Source organism: Corvus kubaryi, unplaced genomic scaffold (genome assembly GCF_017639235.1).
Source record: "Corvus kubaryi isolate FWS band 111438036 unplaced genomic scaffold, C.kubaryi_AGA036_p1.0 split3-73, whole genome shotgun sequence".
Taxonomy (NCBI): Eukaryota; Metazoa; Chordata; class Aves; order Passeriformes; family Corvidae; genus Corvus; species Corvus kubaryi.
Genome location: NW_024582091.1, coordinates 12,043,607 through 12,065,824, shown reverse-complemented (window position 1 = coordinate 12,065,824; position 22,218 = coordinate 12,043,607). Strand labels below are relative to the sequence as shown.

Below are 22,218 nucleotides of genomic sequence, written 5' to 3'. Positions count from 1 at the left end.
CCACTACAAACCCTGTAAGCATATATTTTCTTTTGGAATACGACAGTATTTCTATATAGCAGGTCTTAATATTGTGCAATATTCAATAACCCCATCCCTCTGTCTTGTCCTAAATTATGTGTTTAAGATCATTACAGTTGAAATTATTTCTCACTTGTAAGGCTGTAGCACGGGATCCATGAGTATGATGCTAACACTCACGGCAAAAACAGGATAAAAATATCCAAATGTGAAAATCCTTGTCAGTGAGATGAAAATAAAATCACAGCTTAACAGGGATAGGGTAAATAAGTGCAGAAGTCAGCATGAACTTGCATGCTTGCTGTGTCCTGTACAGGAAGAAGGCTGTGTGTCCTTCCATGCTGGACACATCCTCCTGTTAGCACACCCAAGTGACAGGCCAGTAAATGTGAGGTGTTTTCTCTGGCTGCCACAAGCCTTGCCAAGGCCCTTTAGGGTAATGCTTCAGTAAATGATTTACCCATCCTTTACAGCTGATCGGGCAGACCCCTGCAAATTCATGGCATGTGACAAGTTTTCTGAATGCATAATGAACGAGTGGACAAAAGAGGCCGACTGCCTTTGCAAGCCTGGCTACGCCAGCCAGGATGGGTTGCCCTGCCGGAGCCTGTGCGAGCTGGAGCCCCATCTCTGTGTCAATGGTGGGAAATGTGAGCTGGTTCCAGGAAGAGGAGCTGTCTGCAGGTAAATAGATGGTGATTGACATGAATTCAGCCCCCTGGTAATGTGCATTGCATGAAAAAGAAGGGCTGAGCTTATACTTTCCAACAGCATAAACTACACTAATAAGCCAAAACCTCGACATTCTGATACTGTAAGTCACGCTGCAAATACCCTTCTAAAGTGTTAATAGTCTCACCATGGATAAATCCATTTCTGCCTGTTAGCATACACAGAACATCATGATCTAGTTATTTTTAAAGATGCTTCAGAAATTTAGTAGAAATTCAGCATCATTGGCAGAGATGACATACACAAAAGCGTTCATTCCTTTCGATTTCCAAATACACTTTGGAAAAATGAAATAACACATTCACAGTTTTGCTATCGATTAGCAAAACTGGTAGCATTTTAAGAAATTTTAAGAAATTACCCTTTTCTAAGATGTATTAAAAAGGAAATCTTTATTCATATAGACACAGCTATGAAGACTGCTGTGATAGATAATAAATAAATAAAGCACATGGAGGCTGAGGCTGCTTTCAGGCCTTTCTGGGAAGGACTTGAAGATTAACAGCTCTTCCTCACCGCAAATATATTCCCTAAGGATTTTTAAACGGAATTATCTTAAGTCAATATCGAGAAGCACACAGTACCTGAACATATTAACTCTTTACAAAGTATCAAGTGTCTTCTCATTGTAAGACTAGACAATTCAGAGCATTATGTGAAACTGTACACTCGACTGTCACGCAGTAGCTGACCAGCCATGTGCATAAGCAAGAATCAAGGTACAATTCTTGCATTTGTTTATTCTCTCCTAATACTTTGGCTAGGTGAATGATACATCTTTTACCTTACTTAGGATTAACATCAAAAAATAAGACCACTGGACAAATTATTCAAATTATATACACTGTAACAACCCAACTGCCAAAATTAATTTTTTTCAATGGGTATCACAGAAGTTATATTGAATTTGCCATAGTTACTGCCAAATTCCTTACTTGCAGAGCCACAGTAGTGCAGCTGCAGCATTTAGTACTAGAAATCAGCCTGTGAACGAGAAAGATCCTCTTCAAAGTTTGCTAAGGTAGCAAGGGGTTCGACCTACTACACCAATACTGATGCACTGAGGAAAATAACATTTTTCCCATTCAGAAAAGCCCTGACTTGATGTACAGGTATAACCAAACCATCACATGGAACTATAAAAGTATTAAAAATAATAAATGAAAAGTTTTGTGAATTACAGCAAGTTACAAATTACCACCAGTGTCAAACTGACAGCTTGTGCAAATGTGTACAGTCAGAGAGAAAATTATGGCCTATTATTTGCACTTGTGTTCCACGTAAGTTCACTTTTCCCTTGTCCTGTAAAGAGGAGTAGAGCCCTGCTATTTGTCATAGAACTCTTATTTCAGACCTTGCTACTCAGAGTGAAAACACCAGAAAACAGAATATAGGCTTCAAAGATGTATTCGGACATTACCTTAAAACACACCTGAGCTTCTAAGGTTCTAAAACACAAATGTTAGCTCTGGGGCTAGAAATTTGTCAGAGAGATTTAAAATTCATAACTTCTTTAAAATTTGTAGGTCAGCAAGGAATATATTAGTGGCTTATTATTAACTCACTCTCATGAATGTAAAAATATTATCTTTCCCTATCATCAATCACATTATTTTCATGCAGACACATAGCGATTATTTGTAGTGGAAATAATGTGGTCATATTAAATTGGAAGAATTTCCTTTGTTCTCATTTTAGGTACTCAGTATTTTTTGCCTTCAAGTTCTGTACATTTTTTCTCTTCCTTTCCTTATTTTAGATGTCCTGTACGTAGACACCAGCTTTACCAAGGACAGCGCTGTGCAAAATTTGGTCCAGAACCCATACAACCCTTCAGTTTTAAACCTCTCATTCTTGGCTTAGGAAGCCTTGGTTTTCTTTTCATCATTTTAATTATTGAGATAAGAAGAAAATGCAAAAGAAACTCTAATTTGCAGTAAGCTGCTCACAGTCTTCTTCTTCACCTTTCAAAGTATTCCTTTTGTTTCTTTTGCAATTTAAAATCTTATCTAAACAAAAATGTTCTGCATTGTAGAGGTCCTACTCTCAGCAGCTGCAATTCAGAAAGTGCTGTAAGGATTAACCCTGCTTTTGAACACGATGAACCCCTATCTAGCTTTTGTCACACAGCCTGCAGTGTAAGTGCTTGTCTCAGTTCCTCAGAGATCCTTGATCACGAAGCATTACATGACCTTGAAAACACAATTCAGCCTGGAGGTAAACTGCACGGAAATCCCTCTCTTATCCCTCAACAAACAGCCCCACCTGAAATAACAGGTCCACCTCCATGTATTAACTCCACAACTAAATCAAACTTGAAGCTACTGTCTTGCTTGCCAATTTCAGAACTGAAAATACTAATGCATTCATTGCTTTCCACACTTACTGGAGTGTAGATTTCATACCAGGACTGTAGAACTGCTTTTCTTACAGCTCTCTTGCATGGCTCTGGCAGTCTATCCTATCGAGTGCTTTTTGTCATTTAGTGAAATAAGTAGTGGTTTGAGGATTTTTTTTTTAACTCTTGTAGGTCACCAGATGAGTTTACGAAACCAAGACTGACACGTTAGTCTCTGGAATTCTTCGTTTCCAGCATCAGCCAGACAAAACCAAGGTTTGTGGCTATTTTCAAGAATTAAAAATCTGTTGTGTCCCATTTGTTAATGTTACCAGGGAGCCTCTTTGTAGTAATTCCATACAAAGAAAAGCTCGGATTTTTTGGATGCTTGATACGACAACTACAATTTCTTCTTAAATGTTGTTCTGTAACAAAGTTCTATTTTGTATAACCATGTGGTAATGTGGCAGTCACTGGAACATGTGAAGGAAGAAATACCTGAAATGACAAATTAACACAAAATGCAAACCAAAGGGGAGGTTTAAATAGCAGTACTAGATCACTTAAAATCTCAGATCACTCAGTCTGGTTAAGCTACATAGAGTTTGAACAAGTAGGAATCCTAATTTGAGCAGAATACTGCTCATATATCAAGTATTATTTCAAGTTTTGCAACTTAAAACTCCTTGTATCTTTGTGGGGAAAAAAAAGACAGGAGAAAAGTTGAGTCAAAAATTCCTATAAAATTGGCAGACTGTTTCTGATGTATCTGAGTATGTCCTCTTGATCGGTAAAAAGCTTTACTTCGCCATTTTCATTTTTCTGAATTACAACCCTATCAGAAACCAAAAGGTTTTGCTGTAGCTGTTAGCATCCATTTTTTTCAGGGCAAGTATCAGTACAGGAGTGCCCTTGGCACTGGCTGGACATTGTGAAAGACAGGACACCAACTACGTGATTCTTTGGCTCCTTACAGGTTTATTGTTATTAAATAAAGGAACAAGCAATGACACCATATAGAAAGATTTATTTTCACTGATCTTCATCATACCCAGGTCTGGTCTCTTCCGGTACTCCAGCCACATTTACAGACTGAGCTGAAAATGAGGGGACTGGAATGCAAACATAGAGATGAACAAAGCAGCAGGGAGCAGCAGTTTGGAAAAGCTCAAGAATGAACTTGGCTTCACTGCTCATAAAAGCAACAGCGCAGATGTTTGCAATTAGTATTTTACACCCATCTTAAAAGAAATGTGCCCATGGGAAATTGTAGACCAATAAACTTTCATACTAGCTAAACTACTTAAAATTACTACATAGAAAAGCATTAAATATTTTATTAAAGTAATAAAATGGCACATCTGTGAAAGAAAACTAGGTCTGTGACATCTAGACCATATTTTAATTGTCAAAGGTACATTGACCAAACTCTTCTCAAGATCTAGTTAAATAAATTAATGTGGTGAGGAATCCAGCAACCACAAAATTGAAACGGATTTGAAAAAGTAAGGTGACTATTTATCACTGTTTTTTAAGTTCACAGTGAATGTTTACACCACCCCTACATTCAAAATGTTTTTAATGATTTGAAAAAAATCAATGCAGGAATAAAATGAATGTAGAACAGCTTTCATTAGCTGAAAATAAGAGCAGCACTTTGATGTCACAATCTAGAAAACTCCTTTGGGGCCAAAATGTTGAAAATTGAGTATGGCTCTTCAACTGAATTTTCAGGAGGATGTGGCTATCTAGAGCTTGTAGGCCAAATTGAAAATTCAGTATTTAAATTCTGGTTTGCAATATGTAATGACAGCAGTGACAGCTTTCTAGGATGTATTATCTATAGTAAGTATAGCTCTGTATTTATAAAGGCATATATGAAAATAGGCACAAAGTTCCAGTAGAAGCTAAAATAACCTTCTAATCCTTCCCAAATATGAAAAGATCTCTCCAGTTTAGTTACAGAATCACTGCATGGAAAGTTATTGCAAAGCTTAGTAATCAGAGGGGGTTTTGACTGGGTGGGGTTTTACCCAATTAGTCTTTCAAAAACTAACAACCTTTAACATATCAAGGGATGGCACATCCACAACTTCTCTGGGCAATCTCTATCTGTGCCTCACCACCCTCACAGTTAAGAATTTCTTCCTTACATCTAATCTAAATCTCTTTCAGTTTAAAGCTATTCCCTCTTGTCCTGCCACTCCTTACCCTTGCAAAAAGTCTCTCTCCCTCCTTCTTGGGTGCCCTTTAGGTACTGAAAGGCCACTAGAAGGTCTCCCTGAAGCCTTCTCTTCTTAAGGCTCAATTCTCCTTACAATGAACTACAATTATCTCTACAGATTTTAGTGTGACCTTGCCTATTAGCTGTAAGATAAACAGAACATTTTCAAATTCAACAATGCTTTTCAAACGTCTTATGAGACTTTCTCTTATAGGTACTCAAGAAAGAAGGCCTGCATTATTTAAGACTGGGCTTCAAGATAAGTAGGAAAAAAAAAAATCAAGGATTCCTGAAGATAAAAAATTTTGGCTCTAAAATCAGTGCACATTAAAAAAAAATAGTTTTGCTGAAGGAAAGCAAATGACCACGTTGAGCAGCTATTTGTTCATGTCTAAAATGCCTGGTAGGAAGTCCCCACCATTAAGATGCATGCATTAAGCTTCTGGTGCTTACACATCTTATTTAAGAGCTGAATGCTAGAAACAGATCTTACTGAGCTGTGACATTTTTCAATATTGTAAGTCACAGTTGTTCTGGTAAAAATGTCAGTGAACTTCACCGCATTTCTATGCCCCTTCATTAACCTTCCAAATGGTGAATGGAAATAACCATTGTCATTGACCAAAGGCCACATAAAAAGCATTTGGGAACTTCTTCATTCTCTCCCTGCAATGCTCACATTGCAAATCACACAGAAGTTGGATTTAATTTTTCAAGGGTTTCTGTGAACATCAGATACCTATTTTTCTGTTAATAAACACTTCTTTTTACATATGTACATATACACTTAGCTGTTTAATTTCTGGTGATTGTGACACTGTCGGGTTATCCTAAGACTTCAAACTTTTTGCTAAGGCACGATATGTGGAGTTTCAGCTTTTCAGATAATGAGATTTAAATTCACAAGCACCCTCCTGGTAGTGAGTAGATTAGAATTGCACACGAGCACCTATGCTTTAGACTCAGTATACACACAAATAATTTTGAGAGGTTACTGTTAGTTTTTGTAGAAGAAATCTAAACAATGGGTGGCCATTAAGTACTTTGTAGGCATATTAATTTATGCACTATGAATCCACAATCCTGATTCAAGTATGAGCATCATTTTATCTTGATTATTTTTCTCTTGAGAATTTATCTCTATTTATATTCTGTACCAGTGTTGTGTTCAGGCACTGGTTTGCTGCTTGGTGCACACCAGAAGTCGTACTTACAGCTCAAACTGAGCTTCTACAAAGTTCATGACTATCCTGGATGACAACATCCTCATTCAGATGTGAAACTTTTGTGTATTCAGGACAGCAGCTGATTTTAGTGACAATTCTTACTTTGCACTGTGCAGTTACCACAGCAAAGACTGAACTTTAGTTTACCTTCCCAAGTCCACTCAAAAGAACTGTTTACAAATTCCAAACAACTGCATGGATTTGCCTGCAAAACCACCAGAACTGGTGACTGCGTACGAATGAAGGCAATGCACCAAGAATAGAAGGTTGAGTTTTTACAGCTGAAATAGTATTTTTACTTACTTTATTTAAGTAGGAAAGAAAAATAAAGAAGAAACCTAAAATGTGGTTTTACACAGTAACACTTCAGAAGAAAATGACTTTAAAAATACTTTTTGCAGGGCACTGGAAGTCATCCTTGCCTACAAATGCTAGCTTTTCACTATTGCTCACGTAAGCTAAGAATACATTAAGAATGCTGATAGCATTCCATTTTTTTCCATTACAAATGTATTTTTGTATGTGTTTAGTGTATTTCCACCTATACTAGTTATCATTAGCCAGATTAAAAAATAAGTAATTTTAAAATGTGTATTATAACAATGATTGTTCATGATTGTATTTATCACTCTCAACTATTAATTACCAAATATATTTGCTGGAGGTAAACCTTTTGTATTTCAATAAAACACAATAAAACTATTTACTTGAAAATTTCGCAGGGAATTGAATTGGTACTTAATCTTACACTAAAACACAACACGTTACTTTAAAACTGATGTAAAGTTATATCAGAGATAAAAGCCATATGGAAGCAAACAAAACTACATTTTCTAGATAAAGTATGAATTACTTGAATCTTTTTAAATTAAAAAACTACCACTCTGATTTGGCCCTTAAGACAAGAGTGTTCCCTTAGACTCTAAGGGGAAAACAAACAAACAAAACCCCACAAAAGCAATACCACATCTCCATCCCAAACATAAAGCTTGCCACACAGCGTACACCCCCAAAGCCGCAGAGTTGGTGTCACTAGTCACTGACTGACACAATCTAAAATTAAAAGGCTGCAGAGTACACAGCATAGAAAATGGCTGACATATTGAAAATGATAGCAATAAATGTTAAAAAAGAAGCAGTAATAAAAGTAAAAAGATACTTGTTTCAAAATGAGATTAAGTGTGAGATTTGAGATAACAAAATGAGAATTTTTTAATACCAGAATGTTATTTTGGAGGAACACTTACCTTAGAAAATAAAGACAAAATACTTACTAGAATAAAGCTTTAAAAAGTAGCTTTAAGCACCAAAAATATCTGATAGAAAAGCAGTAGACAGTACCAGCAAAGGAATAATTTCATCTTTCTCATAACTTAATTAACTCTTATGCTTTTTGAAACACAAAATGGTAAGAAGATACAAGTGAGATTTCAACACAGAATGTGTTTATTTTTTATTTTTAATTTTCAGTACAGTATTAGGAGGTCATTTAAGTACTTTAAATAAAGATTTTTTGAGAAAAACCCAGAGGATTCAAGTAGGTAAAGGAAAACACAATCTTATCAGTGGATAAAAGACAAGTATAGAATGACCTTAGGATCTTCAAAGTAGCATTCTCAAGAAAATGCATATTCCTGGGTCACCTAGTCAGAAATGTAGCCTAGTGTGGTGATTCTCTTCCTCTCCTTTGTTTTGTGGAGCATTTTAGGCAGATCTCAACTATAATGGACAGCTTCACTGACAGGCAGGAAGAATTTTTTTTTTTTTTTAATCAAACACATAGGGAACCAAGCCAGTGTTTTTTAAAACCCAAATTATAATTTTCTCTATAACTGTAGATCAGAAGGGCATTAGGTCATCCTACAGTCCTAAAGATCAACCCCCTTGCCTCCTTTCATATTTCCTCTCCAAATCAACCAACTGTGTAATTATCTGGCACAGTACGAGGGACCACGGAAACAACTGGTAAGCAGCTAAATATTGCCAGACATGTAAAAAAATTAAACAATCTGAAACTAACTGCAAATTAACGTTGTTGCACAAAAAGGTAAGTAAAACTAAGAGCAGAAGCTGCTTTTGGTGTGTAGTAAAAAAAGGGGGAAAAAAAGCAGCCTGCTACTGTGCAAACTAGAATACCCTGATTTCTGGAATGCATCTTCTGCTTCCCTCAGGCATACTGCTGGAGCAGTGCAGAGAGGTGGGAACATCTCATTTGAGATGTCCAGCCACCAGACCCCCTTACTCTATTTACAAGTCCATTTTATTTTCATGATAGCTCCTATCTGTTAGTAGTTTAGTAAACAAAAATTTCCATATACTCCAGTCTGAAGAATAAATTTTCTTTCTGATGCCAGTCAAGGAAATCCTGACATAACTAAAGGAGATTAAAGATTGGAAAAATTCAGTTAATTTAAAGTTCCCTGCGGGTATGTTTACACACATACATACTAAAGTATTTAAGCACATATTTGTGTATATACCTACACATACACTTAAGCATTTGAGGTTCTTTGCTTACTATGTTCAGTCTCATAAAATCCATGGATTTTTAAAGATATATACACTGAGATGGAATGTGTTAAGTCAAGCAGCTAAACCCAGACAGAAATAAACACAGGTCAGGCCAGTGATTTTTATTACTTGGATCACATGAGCAAGCACAGCTGCTTGCGGTGCTAAGTGTCCAGGGACTGGAAGTTGTGACATTTTGGTTCCAATGCAGTAACACATTAAACCAGTAACCTAAATTACATAAGCTGCACCTTTAAATTCATGCAACACTGTACAGGTTTGCACACTACTTTCCAGCCAGCAGTCTGATGCACTTCTCCTTGCATCTTCCAGCAAAAAAAGCCTGTTTCAGTGAAGAATTTGGGTAAAATGAAAACTATTTTCTTGTTTGCAATCACATGACCAGGAAGTAGAGTGGAACTGCAGTGGAAGCTGAGATTCCCTGATGCAGTGGGTGTGTAGAGAGTTAACTACCACGTGAGTATCTCCACATTATTCCAGTAAGGAGTGCATTTATAACAAGCAGACTGTGGCATGCAACCACAGTCTAAGGTCAGCAAGGAGCTTTCTCCGTGCTACAGAACCACACCTCTTGAAAATTAAGTATATTTATGCATTTAAAAACTAAAGTTTCCAAGAGGTTTCATGCTGAGTAAAGAGTGAGGAAATTATTTTATACTGTATGCAAACTCTGTCAGTTAAAAAGGGGTAGAATTCATTTTTAAATCAAGCTACATAATTGGACATCAAGCTACTTGTATTTTGAATTTCTATCAGAGAGATAACAAATGGTCATGTTTAATTTGTTGAAATAATGGCCAGCAAGGTAAAGCAATGTTCACATAAGTGAAAGAGCTGTGTCTTAAAACTGTATGAAATTATGATTCCCACCCACAAAAACTCCCCAAACAAACTGCTTAATAAGGGAACTGTTACAAGCTATGAAACTTGACAAAGGAGATGAATATAAAGCTCAGCATCCAAATCACTATGATATTCCAGTACACTAAAAATTGTAGCTATTTCATCAGCACATAGTATTAAGATGCATTATGTTATTGGACCAATTTTTTACACAGTCTAACAAAAAGTACAGACCTTGTATATCTCGTTACAATTAAAATAAAGAGAATTTCTGAGGCTCAGGCCTCAATATTCAGTTAAGTTATACTGCCGGCAAAAAGCTGAACATATTTCCCTTGATGCTATCCTTAATCTTATATACCTTCAGATATAAGGCTTGGACAAATTTGCGTAATATATTGAAATTATACTACTTGGCTAAACAAACTGTCCAAGAATTGCTAACAGAAATGTGGTCAGAAAAACAAAGTCTAAAGCAGATTTGTATTTAAAGAGAAAAAAAAAAGAATTTATGAGAGAAGTGGTATAAGCCCTAATGAGCAGTACATTCTTTGAGGACCTCCAATATTACATTATATTGACATACATGAATGCTCTTCTTGGAATGCACAGAAAACCATTTCTCTTAAACTACGACAGAGAATGCATTAAATAAGAGTTTATGGGGATCTCAAGTTTAGGAGGATTTCCCATCAGGTTCTGGAAAAACAAAAATCATTAAATACAGACACTAACCAGTTTGCAAATCAGGACATAAAATGTCTCAGATTTATATAAAAGTATACTCTGACTTCACCGTAACAGAAGTCAAAGCTAAGGCCTCCCAATTCCAGTTATTCGAAACAGCATATTCTCTTTACTAGGCCACCACTTGAAGCCAACTATTCAGTGTTTTAAAGAAGGAATCTTATAAAAAAGTGGTTGCAGTGCAGTTCTTTGCAGTAGGTACCCAAGAACAGACAGATTGCTTAGAAGTGTTAAGAGTTATAACAGAAACTGTTTAAGAAAATGCAACATATAAACAAAATGCAACAAACTACACTGACTGGAGTTTCTTCAAGGTCCTCATACCTAGTAAAGTTCACTACACAAATTAAACATCATGAAGTACAAATGAACAAACCACATGATTAATAAAATCTGTTCACTTTATATTAAACATCTACTCTGATTATAGAATGTTTACGCCCTCTGTAGCACAGAGGGGCTCTTCCCTTTGTATCGTGGGCAAGGCTCTCATCCGAACACTCCTGTGCCAAATGCCGTTATTTCAACAGGTTCTGCAGCATCGCCGTAGCGTAGGTAGGGCGAGCTTGCCTGCTTGCAATTGCGTTTTGGAGATACTGGATACCTCCACAGCGCTCCCAAATTTCTTCAAACTGTCTTGGTAAAATTTCAGCACCTCGCTTTCGGGTTAAGCCAGTCTCTTCAAGATTAAGCTCACACATATCCATATCATCCTTACCTGAAATGGTAAAGTGAGAAAGAAAACATTTTTTACATCATTCAAGGGTCCCATTAATAAAGATTAGACCTTTGTCAATTACATTTCCTCTCTGTAGCTCTGGTTTGCTAGTAGACTTCATAGTTTATGAGGAAGTCCTCAGATACAGCTATCTTCCGGTTTGCTGGCTTTTTGTTACACAGAGAACACTAAAGCAGTACAGGAATAAACTGGTATCAGATGGTGCAATTGACAAAGTTGTGCTTATACACCAAGCAAAAATGAATAAAGCAAAGAAGCTAAAAATTCATCACCTTGGTATATTCTTCTGAAACCCACTACAGGATGACAACTGCATTTGGATTACATATACTTTCAATTTCAGGCCACTTCACAGTGAACTGCTTTACTATTTCTTTAAATGTAGCAAAGCAACTAAGAATTCCAGACTTTGGATCAAGTAGCTAATCTGCCAGCCTACCACCCAAAACAAACATTGTTTACCAAACGGGACCAACACAGACAATCCAATGAAATGATAGGTGTAGCTCACACACTAAATTGTAATCTTATTTTTAACAGGTGATCATGACAGCAGTGCTACTTTTAGCTATGGGCTTTGGCACTGAACAGTGACAGTTGGTACAAGGAATTCTACTTAAAATAATTTGCAGAAAACAAACTTTTGTTGCTAGTAAAGCATAATTCCGAAGTGAAACAAATTGGTTATGGCCTTCTCCTCAGTCTCTAAGTTAAATACAAAGACTCAAAACACAGAACCATAAGCAGCATGTCTCCTGTGTTTTCTCCCCTGCTCATTATCCTCCAGAAAACGTGGATACATTTCACTACTAGATAAATCTCTACCTATTCATTGCAAATTTATTTTAAATGTTTTAGATTAAAAAACTATTCTCCCATATTAGGTAACATAAATAGGGTAAAAGCATCAGCTCGCTAATAGCCCCATGCTATGGAAAGACAATGTAACATATGCACAAATTGTTTTGATACAAACTGCTTGTAATTCTTCACAGCTAACTAAAAAACTGTACAATGATAAGTAGACCTTTTCTGACTTCTGCAATGCCCAATCAAAGTATTGGAAATGATAGTGCATACTGTAATCAAAGCTAGATCAAGGTTGCTATCACCTTTCCCAGATAAATTGTGATGTTTTATCTTCACGCTGTCTCCAGTTCAATGAGTAGTCTGAGGACTCCTAATAATAAAACCCTTTATAATTGTATTCCCACTATGTCTATGGCTTCCCAAATTGAAGTATGTAAAACATGTAGCCAGTTACATCTAAAAATGATACATCCTAAACATTCGGCCACCATCAACAGCAGTGCCAAATACTCAAATCCTGCCCAGATAAGAACTGGAGGAAAAAAAAAAAGAAAAACTTGTAACCTTAGCCTCTTTTTCTAAGGTTCGTTATCAACCCTGAACCTTTTCAAAGTTCCAATTATGCTTTCAATGCCTACCCGCTACAAGCAGAATGGGTGCCTTGTCAGGGTGAAGCTCCATCTGCCGAGCAATCCAGGGCCCATCAAAGTGTGCATACCACCAGCCCTTCTTCTTGTTCTGGGGGTCTTTGTACTGGTCTGCAGGGCGGATGAAGGGAATGCGGAAGTAGCGCTGTTGTCTGTTTATTTCAATCTCTTGTTGTCTGCCTGGTAGCTGGGCTGTGGGGTTCTGTTGGGCTATCATACAAAAAATTCCCCCAAAAATAAGCAAACAAAACAATTAGAAAACAAGAAAGCCATAATACTTGCTTTATTAATCAGCAAATTAGACAACAAACAAACAAAACAACAAAACAAACAAGAAAACAAATAAACTCCTGCCAAAGAGATTCTCTCTGAATTCAAGGTTATCTAAGTCTCAGCAAACCTAAAAAGTACTCCCATCTCACATAATGTGCATTCTGTTAATCACAACAGCTAGAACAGTGGTCAGAAAAGGCTCATGTTAACTACTGTATCTCTATGTTGCTGAATGGCATGTTTAGACAAAACAAAGTAAATAAAATAACGCATTCTGCTTTAAATCAATATGTAAGGTAAAACTTCCCATATAACATTTCTTACCAACCAGAAACATTTATCATTAATTGCTTTAGGTCAGTCCATTTCTTTGTAAAAAACAAGGTCACAGTGCACAGAAGCATTTTCAGTTACAAGCATACAAAGCATCACTTGATAATGTTTGACAGTCAACACAAAAGGATACTGTTAGAAATTACTAATTTGTTAATAGGAATGTTGACAATAAATACTGCTTATTACAAGGCTGCCACCAAACAATTTTCTGCCTAGACTTCTGTATGTCAAAATCTCCCATTAGAGCTAATTTCTGGCTGCTTTCTTTTTTCAAGGAATTCTTTATTTCAGACCAACTGACTTTATTTCAGATCAACTGACCAAACTTCTAAAGGAGAAAGTTACATGAAATTTTTTCAAGCTTCATACATGTTTTTGGTAAATATTTTCCATACACAGTTTTGGACTGAGTTCCACATATTTCAGACTCTGGAGAGAAACTTGCTTTCAAATAAAAGCACATACTCTCTACATTAATTTATCAAATGATCAACCTTCTTAATCTTACATATACACTATCATAATTAGTTTTAAATACTAAATGCTCTTAAAGGCAAAATCTTTTCCTTTAATGACTGCCCAAACGTTTGTGACTGATCTTGTTTTAGTGGTTTACCCCACTGTTACAAATACCCTCTTTAAGAACCTTTACCATCTCTACAAAAGAAAATCAGTATTAACAGTTGCATGTTTCAGCATAAAAGGTAATTAAAGTGAATTCCAATTTTTTCCTTGTCTGTTCAGCAACAAAGGTAATTTTTGAGCTCATATTTAATATTATGAAAAATGACAATCACTTTTACTAATGTATTTTTACAGTCATGAACAGGACTAATACAGACTAATACAACTGCACCTTGAAATTTCTTCTCTTAAGATTCAAGCAAAAATAGTTTTTCTAAACTTGAAGAGCAGAACCTTGAAAACCCCCATGTGTTACACAAATCAAATCTCCTTTTTTTAATGTATGCAGAAACAATAAACATAGAAGAAAAAAACACAGATTTTAACAGGTGAATGCTACTTTTATATATCAACTCTGATAAAACACATACCTTACAGGGAGACAGAGTTTATAAAAAACTAATTCTATTTTCTACAAATTATCTGAACATTTATCCCAGCAGATCAGTGCTTTAATATTGTCAAATACTTTTGGCACTGCAATGGTAATTGCTAAGGCTCATTTCTACCCCTAAGCATATCTAAATCCAAGGGCAAATCTAGAGGACAGGAATGCTAAGCCGCCAATGTAGCCTCTACTCAGGGCTACAGAACTGTAGAGAACTTCTTTATTCAGAAGAAACCATCACCTGAATGTTAGTTTGTGTGCTAGGAAAACAGTTGTTATATTAAGTTGATTCCAGAGTTTTTCTACAACAAAAAGCCATGTGCAGACAATAAAAAAAAAAAGTTAGAACAAGAATGTTATTTCATGGGGGGTGTGGAAAAACACAGGAGATTATACCTTCCAAAAATTTACATAAGAAGGTTATTTCACTCTCCCTTCCCATGACTCCTCAAATGGGTAGGATTTCATGAAGACAAGTACATTTGTAAATTACTAGAATAATGTGTAAGTACTATCAGATGAATAACACTGTCGAATTGTAATTTTTTTTTATTTTACTATTAACTTCTATGTACTTGTGTAGCAAAACACTGGATCAATCAATGTTAGTATAGAGCTCTCAAGCGTTCCTATTCTTCAAAGTTAGCTTAAACAACCATCTCCTCACTTACTTGAGTTGCTCAAAAATGGTGCAAAATCTGTGAACAAATATTACATGTTGAACAAAACACAAAAGTGCTGATCCTTTATAAGTTATGGTTTCATTACTTCAACATTTTTCACCAATGCTGATGACAGACAAATGGGAATTCTAGTTACAAAATAAACACAGATTCTAAGTATTTCTACTCATTTTCTACTTCTATTTTCATTAGGATTTAACCTTGAAATTAATCACTTCAATAATTTGCGATGCCTGTTACAAAGCCTCAGTGGTATACATGCTAAGCACAGACTGCTGTGACAAATCTGCTAGTTAATTAATGTAGTACTTTTCATCTTTGACATTTCTGCTAGAAAAAAAACTTCCAGACCTCTGTCAATACCAAACCTGTCTATTCCAACAATAATATATCAATCAGTGTGTAGCTTCTATACTGAATGCATGAATTTAATTAAGGATACTTATAAAATTACATTAAAGGATACTGTAAAATTACATTAAATCACTGAAGAAATGGAAAGAATAAACTACATCATTTGAAGCACACATCCACTGACACCAGAAAGACTTTTAGCTTAAACACCTAAGAAATCAGAATTCCTTCTTACTACCTTTTCAGATCACTATAATATATATATGTGAAATGCCCATGTAGTATAATTATTTGCAATAGGAAGAATTATACTGACATGAAGAGTCTCTAAAGGTCACTATCATTTTCTTCTGAACTGCATGGTCCTCTTATTCAGAAATATGATGCCATATTTCAATGGAGGTAAAAAAATGCAATGAAAAACACTGAAAAGAACGCAGCAAATGTCTGAATAAATGAGATGAGAACATGAATATTCCCAGCTTTGTGTGCAAAAATCCGAAGATCATCTGCTGTGTGATACTTCCCATCAGCAATACTGTGTATGAATATTTTACCCATTTAACTCCAGAGAGAACTTGCGAGCTCAAATTCAAAGCAATTTACCACTTTGCAGAAGTGCTTCAAATGTCTTTTCCTGCCATTTCAGTCACAAGCTTTCTTAAGCACCACCACATTTCAGACACAAGGACCTATTCTTTGATAATATCTTCTCCAGGGGTCCAGATTTCACCTGCCACATATCCATACTACAGTTCCCTGAAAACCTCAAACTCAGGTAATGCTCAAGCAATGCATAACTCAAGTAAATGAATCAAGGGGAAAGGAGATGCCTTTGTACATGGGCTGAGAGTACATAGGGCACCTGCATACTCTGAGATCTTCATTCTCCATGTCCCACGACAATGCCTTAATCTCAGGCTCATGTGACTTTGGGGAGAGCACTTTCTCCCCATCTTCCCCTTCCTTTGTCTCTCCCATGAACTGTGTGGCAGGAACACAAATATCATGGAACCAGAAGACAGCAGGAATGATCTGATTAAATCATTCCATGCATTTACTGTGATTCTTTAAATTTCTTAGATTCCTTTTATAACAGACAATCACTGGACTTTGAGGAGGGATGTTGGGAAAAGAGTAACAGTCCACTCTGTTAATATCACTCCAGAAGCCGGACACGGCATTTTCAGGTCTGGCAGTAAAACTCCTACACTTTCTTGATGCATGTGAAAGGCAGTAACTCTGATTAGTGTGTTGCTTTGACAATGAAGACCCATCTGTGAAATCAGTAGAATGAGGGTTTAAATAGAAAGCAGGGTCTACGCAAGGTTTGCCACCCCATGAGCCAAAATTGCAGTATCAACACTCAGAGAATTTTTAAAAGAGGATGTAACATGATGTATGTAAGCAGTGATGTAAAAAACAGAATTATTATTAGCACCTTTTAAACTTATCTACATCTGTGTCTACATAGCTATATATTATGAAATAATAAAGTAGCACAGCAATGAACATTTAACAAAAATGCCAGCAACTGCATCAGTAGATCAAGAGCTCTTTTTAACAGATGTCAGCTGGATGTGAGAAAAGGTTTTAACAGAGAGCTGTTCAGCACAAGTAGCTGAGTCTACCAAAAGAATTTTAATTTCTCTGAAGAATTTGCCAGTTTCAATCTTTCCAAAATATTTACTTTAAATCAACATAAAAACACTCTTAAAAATTCCAAGTTTCTTCAACCTAGCAAACCAAAAATTCATTCTAGAAATGTTTTCTTTAGAATATTATCAGAAAAATTATTATAAGTACAAAATTATCTCTCCTCACCATAGTCTGTGACTGATTTGGGAGCACGCTGTTCTGTTTCTGCATTGCGTTTCTTATTCTTGGATTTCCAAGCATGATACACCTTTAGCCTTCGGTGGAACTCTTCTCTGCAAGCTGCCAAGAGTTCAATATCTATCCCAAAAAAAGGAGAAGGAGAAGGCATGAGTGAGAAAAGTCAGAAGAATTATTTATTAAATGCTTTTCTATATTGATAGATACATGATTTGCGATCAAGCAGTAACACTAATACGCTACAATGTAATATATAAAACCCTCATTCTCTGCAGCACAGGGCCTGTGTTTAATGGCCCAGAAAGTCCCTCAGAGTTTGATGTATCCTTTTCTGCTTTAAGGCAGTCCCCAAAGTAGCTGTTGTACTGGGACATTTGGAGCAGTGAAATGCTACAAATATTTCTGTTGACAGGATCAAAACACAAGTAGAATAGAAACAATAAAAAAAAAATAAAATTGCACCACTGAACTTTATTTCTGCAACGGAAAATAAAGAAAAACAGCAATTTGACTGCTCAGATTTGCATTCTTTTTTACCTATTCTAATTTTTCTGAATTTCATTATACTGAGAGACTGAATGATGACAAGGCTTTTTCATTAGTCATCTAAAAGTATCCAAGTTGGCTTGAACTCCAAGCCTACACAGACTGCACCACCTATATAGCTGAAAATGTTGCTCTAGTCTTGCATATGTAAAAACAGTAAAAGAGGTAGAATTTGTTTCCAATTTCTACATCCAGGAAGAAATTCTGAGTGATCTTAAATAAGAAATTAACCACCTGCTTTCAATAGGAAGCAGGAAGAAACAGTAATATCTAAAAAAGGAATAATTCTTATCTGTTTCTATCTTCATAGCATTGAGGGTAAAGTGATTAATGCCCACTGTAAGCTTGCCAAAAGAAGTTACACATTTTGAAAATTAAAGAATGACATGAATATCTAAGACAGAAAATATTTTTACACTGTATTTTACATGACATTTTTGCTTTCTTTGTGATCTGGTGACAGCAAAAAGCGATAATAAAAATTTCTTAGAACATGCAAATTCTAGATAAAGCATAATAACTATTATTCCCTCTGTGTAAGTATATCAAACTGAGTGAACGTAATTAAGAAGTTATAACATGTATTTTATGGCCCAAGCAGTTTAATATCATAAATATATAATACCTACAAGACATAACAATGGAAATTCTGTTTCTTTAATATGGAAACAGCTTCATGTATTGTTCTTTTGGGGGTAAGAGAACTCTTTGTAAATAATTTTTTATTCACTAACTTAAATAAAATCTTTTTCTTTGTTATAGGAAGAAAGTAACACCTTTCATATAACTACAACTTGAACTCTTTCTCAAATCCGAAAAAACCACTTACCACAGGATGTGTTGATTGTATCACGAAGCTCTGCATATTTCCACTTACTGAGATCATGCTTCTTAGTACCAGCAGCAGCTTTTGTGGCTTGCACTGCAGGACCCCTACAATTGTTTTAAAAATATATGTTTTTTTTTTCAAGTATTAAACAGGAATTGTTTTAAGAAGAGGAAGAGAGCCCATGATCAACAATGCATCATATGCTTATTACCATGCAGACCAGTAGCAGACGGACTGAATTCTAAGGCAAAATACCACATTATTTTCAAGATGTTCAAATTATTAAGAGAAAATGAAAATATATTTTATGCACAAAATCATATCGTAATCTGACTGGTCTCCTAGAGATTAAAAGGAATTGTCATTAATACTGTTCACGTATGAAAAGACACATAGTCTATCTCATCCCACACTGATGTACATTTTACTTAGTGCCGACCAAGACGCAGAAAACAAAGACTGACCGTAGACATTTTTAGTTCCATTCAAAAAACAGACAAGGAAAACTATTTCTGAAGTAGAAAATGGAAGAAAAGGCCTTTCCTCTTCTATTTAAAATTGGTCTAGGACAAAATCCTTGTTCCAAAGCTTGAGAAAATAGTCTCTTTGACAAATACCTAACTTAAGATAAGAAACCAAATTAATTCTATATTCACTGTACAGTGGCTACCTGATAACAGCAATATTTATTCTGGGGTTGGGGGTGATGATACTGATCACCAAGAAATACCACGGTAAAAAAGACCACTTTTTTACTGACCAGTAAAAAAGAGACTCATCCAAACCCCGTGTTTTCCAAAGGCAAAAAGACTTCACCATGTAGGTAATACACAAGTAAGTCAACAGCAAATGCAAGTGAGAAATTATTACTAAAATCTCAATAATCTTTAAGAAAATGTAAAGGTTTCCATGTACAAAATGAACATTACATGTAAAGATACGCCTGAATTTATTTTTTTTCCCAAGAAATATGGTACGGATAAGTGGAAGAACCCTCCCTTGGGAATGGCAAACTTCCTGTGGATTATTTGCCTGTAAAGTAAGTTCAAAACATTGCAACTTTCAGTGGCGATCTGCACACCTTTTAAACACTAAGGAATTCAAGAACAGACACATGATTTTACCAACCTCTGCTCAGGACTAAGAACATAAATTGAATTATTTCAGGATCTGAGTGAATTTGTTCAAAAGAAACTAAATCGTTAACAGGGTAGCAAAGTTCTTGATGCAAGAAGATGAAACCAGGCCTTTTCATTGGAAGGTCTGTTTGTGCAGTAATATCTCTATGGGATAGGCACATTATTACAATAGGTATAATCTAGTGAATATTATTTTAACATTTATTTTTCCATGAAGGTCTCATGTGGTACTGCAAAGTTTTATGTTTATTTTCCTTTTTTAATTACTAGATTATAAATAACTATTATTACCTGAAATTTTTCTTTATGCAGATACAGCAGTTTTGAAAGCAGAGATAACAAATGCAATTTAAATTTCATTGAATAAACCAAACGTTCTTCTTAACTGAACCATCTCTTCAGTATAATTAAAACTACAGAACCTTACTGTTGCAGTAGCAGCTTAATGCCTACTCACACTACTAATCCGAGTCCATACACAGCTTCCAGTTAGAGTATGTGAGAAGTTCGACTTAAAAACGGACTCTCACTTAGCACTACTTGTGAGTGTAAAACAAAAAAACAAACTCCTTTAAAATATATACTTCAATATTTTGTTATTATTGGCATTTCCTGTAGGACATTAAGGATTGCTGATAAATAATTTCCGCTGCCTGGTGTCTAACCTTCTTGAACCTAATTTGACAAATCCTAAGGATATTCCTTATTTAACAACACTACCCACCACTCTAAGAGTTTGCTACCTAATTCCGAGCAGCAGAACTAGGCTGTACGATCTCTAGTTAAACTAGTAATCTTTAAGAATGCTAATCCAATTGACTGGCTTAGTCTTTCTATTAGGGTACTACTCTGCACTCTGAAGATCACTTACTTGTTTTCTACATGACTTTAAGCATAACAGTCTGGCAGTAAGAGGAGCATCACACTTGACATTCAATCTTCACTGCTCCATATGAGAGTTATGTATCATAAACAGTATTTTCAGACTAAAAATACAAAAGATCAGTCTCATGTCAAAAGTTTCCAGCGTATGAAAAGTGAGACAAATTTAGTTAAACAAGCACGTAGTAAGAGGTATTTCATTTTGAATTCCACAAAAACACAGAGCCTCTGATTTTGCCTCAAAGTTTTGCCATTTTTTAGTACATTAAAAATTGGCCACTGTCATTGAAACTGTGTCACTCACTATACGCAATACAACTTTAAATTGACATGCTACTTTAATTACGCACAATGTGGTTTATTCCTATTCTTAAAATAACACCGCAGGAAAAAAATTTAGTTACCAGCTGCATTCCAATTATCCATGCTACCACTAGAAAACCCATCAAACATGTGAGAATGATCATCTTCAGACTATATATACATAGCTTAGTAACTTGTTTAATAACAGATTCACTTTTAAAAATTCTAAACAATTTTTCGTCTTCTGTAAGCTTCATAAAATCAATGTCTGATGTAATTTCTGCCCTTAAGTTGCAGAAAACACTTTCTAATTACTTGCTGATATGGAAGACAATCATAAAAATTCCTTTGAACAGAGAATTAGTATTTTACCAACTACTATATTCAGACCAATACCTGCATTTATTTTTCCTTCTTCATTGTGCATAAAATCTTCCATTACCATTCAAGAAATCTCAGAAGAAATTCAAGAAAACTGTCTGGAAATCTTAAGAGGGTTTTTAATATGCTCTTACCATGGTAATTTTCAAAACTGCTTTTATTTTATGGGAACTCTAATTTGAATATTTTCTTACTAGAAGCCCAAACAGTTACATTAGTATTAAATAATTTCATTAACTCTGTGCTGAATCTGTAGAAATATGCCTTTAAAAGATGTGGAGCCTTGTGTTCTATTATCACATAGGTGAAAAGAGAAGAAAGCTAGGAAAACTTTAACAAAATTACACAAAATAACGGAGTAGGTGAACTATTTTTGTTCTTTTTTAATATAATCAATTAAAATAGCTGAAAAATAATTGGTGAAAAAAAGAATATTGGTAAAGGAAATTTACCTGAAAGATACAATTTGTGTATCTTCTTATCACTTAAGTAAAACTAGATTCCATTACTTTTAATTCCATAATAATTCAACCCACTTCATGTGTGATTTGTTTTTATAAAATGATTGATTCACTGGTATTATATCTCCTCACCTACCTAGACAATATTGCTGACATTTCAGTGGCCATTTGTTCCCTACAAGAAAATTGGTAAATGAGCATAAACCAAATATATTGATATAAAAACAGCCTTTATAACTGTGAAAGTCTCTTGACAATCAAACT

At 35.4% G+C, this 22,218-nt stretch overlaps 2 protein-coding genes across 10 annotated transcripts in view; one reads left to right on the top strand and one right to left on the bottom strand.

Moving 5' to 3' along the window:
- IMPG1 (interphotoreceptor matrix proteoglycan 1) overlaps positions 1 to 22,206 on the top strand; it is a 71,506-nt gene extending 49,300 nt beyond the window's left edge. Inside the window, exons 15-19 of one of the 6 annotated variants that reach the window (XM_042017146.1) lie at positions 495 to 705; positions 2,513 to 2,689; positions 2,789 to 2,970; positions 3,284 to 3,367; positions 18,722 to 22,206. In XM_042017146.1, coding sequence (XP_041873080.1) covers positions 495 to 705; positions 2,513 to 2,689; positions 2,789 to 2,970; positions 3,284 to 3,315 — 602 coding nt within the window. In that variant the 3' untranslated portion in view covers positions 3,316 to 3,367; positions 18,722 to 22,206. Of the gene's footprint in view, positions 1 to 494; positions 706 to 2,512; positions 2,690 to 2,788; positions 2,971 to 3,283; positions 3,368 to 4,146; positions 4,999 to 5,529; positions 7,260 to 18,721 lie in introns of those variants that run through there. The other 5 variants (XM_042017144.1, XM_042017145.1, XM_042017149.1 and 2 more) reach the window with 5 other exon arrangements.
- The window catches only part of MYO6 (myosin VI), a 104,828-nt gene continuing 90,574 nt past the window's right edge, over positions 7,965 to 22,218 (bottom strand). The window contains exons 30-35 of one of the 4 annotated variants that reach the window (XM_042017138.1): positions 22,091 to 22,129; positions 18,789 to 18,892; positions 17,402 to 17,533; positions 15,212 to 15,238; positions 12,851 to 13,069; positions 7,965 to 11,381 (exon numbers count right to left, since the gene is read on the bottom strand). In XM_042017138.1, coding sequence (XP_041873072.1) covers positions 11,182 to 11,381; positions 12,851 to 13,069; positions 15,212 to 15,238; positions 17,402 to 17,533; positions 18,789 to 18,892; positions 22,091 to 22,129 — 721 coding nt within the window. In that variant the 3' untranslated portion in view covers positions 7,965 to 11,181. The remainder of the gene's footprint in view (positions 11,382 to 12,850; positions 13,070 to 15,211; positions 15,239 to 17,401; positions 17,534 to 18,788; positions 18,893 to 22,090; positions 22,130 to 22,218) is intronic. The other 3 variants (XM_042017139.1, XM_042017140.1, XM_042017141.1) reach the window with 3 other exon arrangements.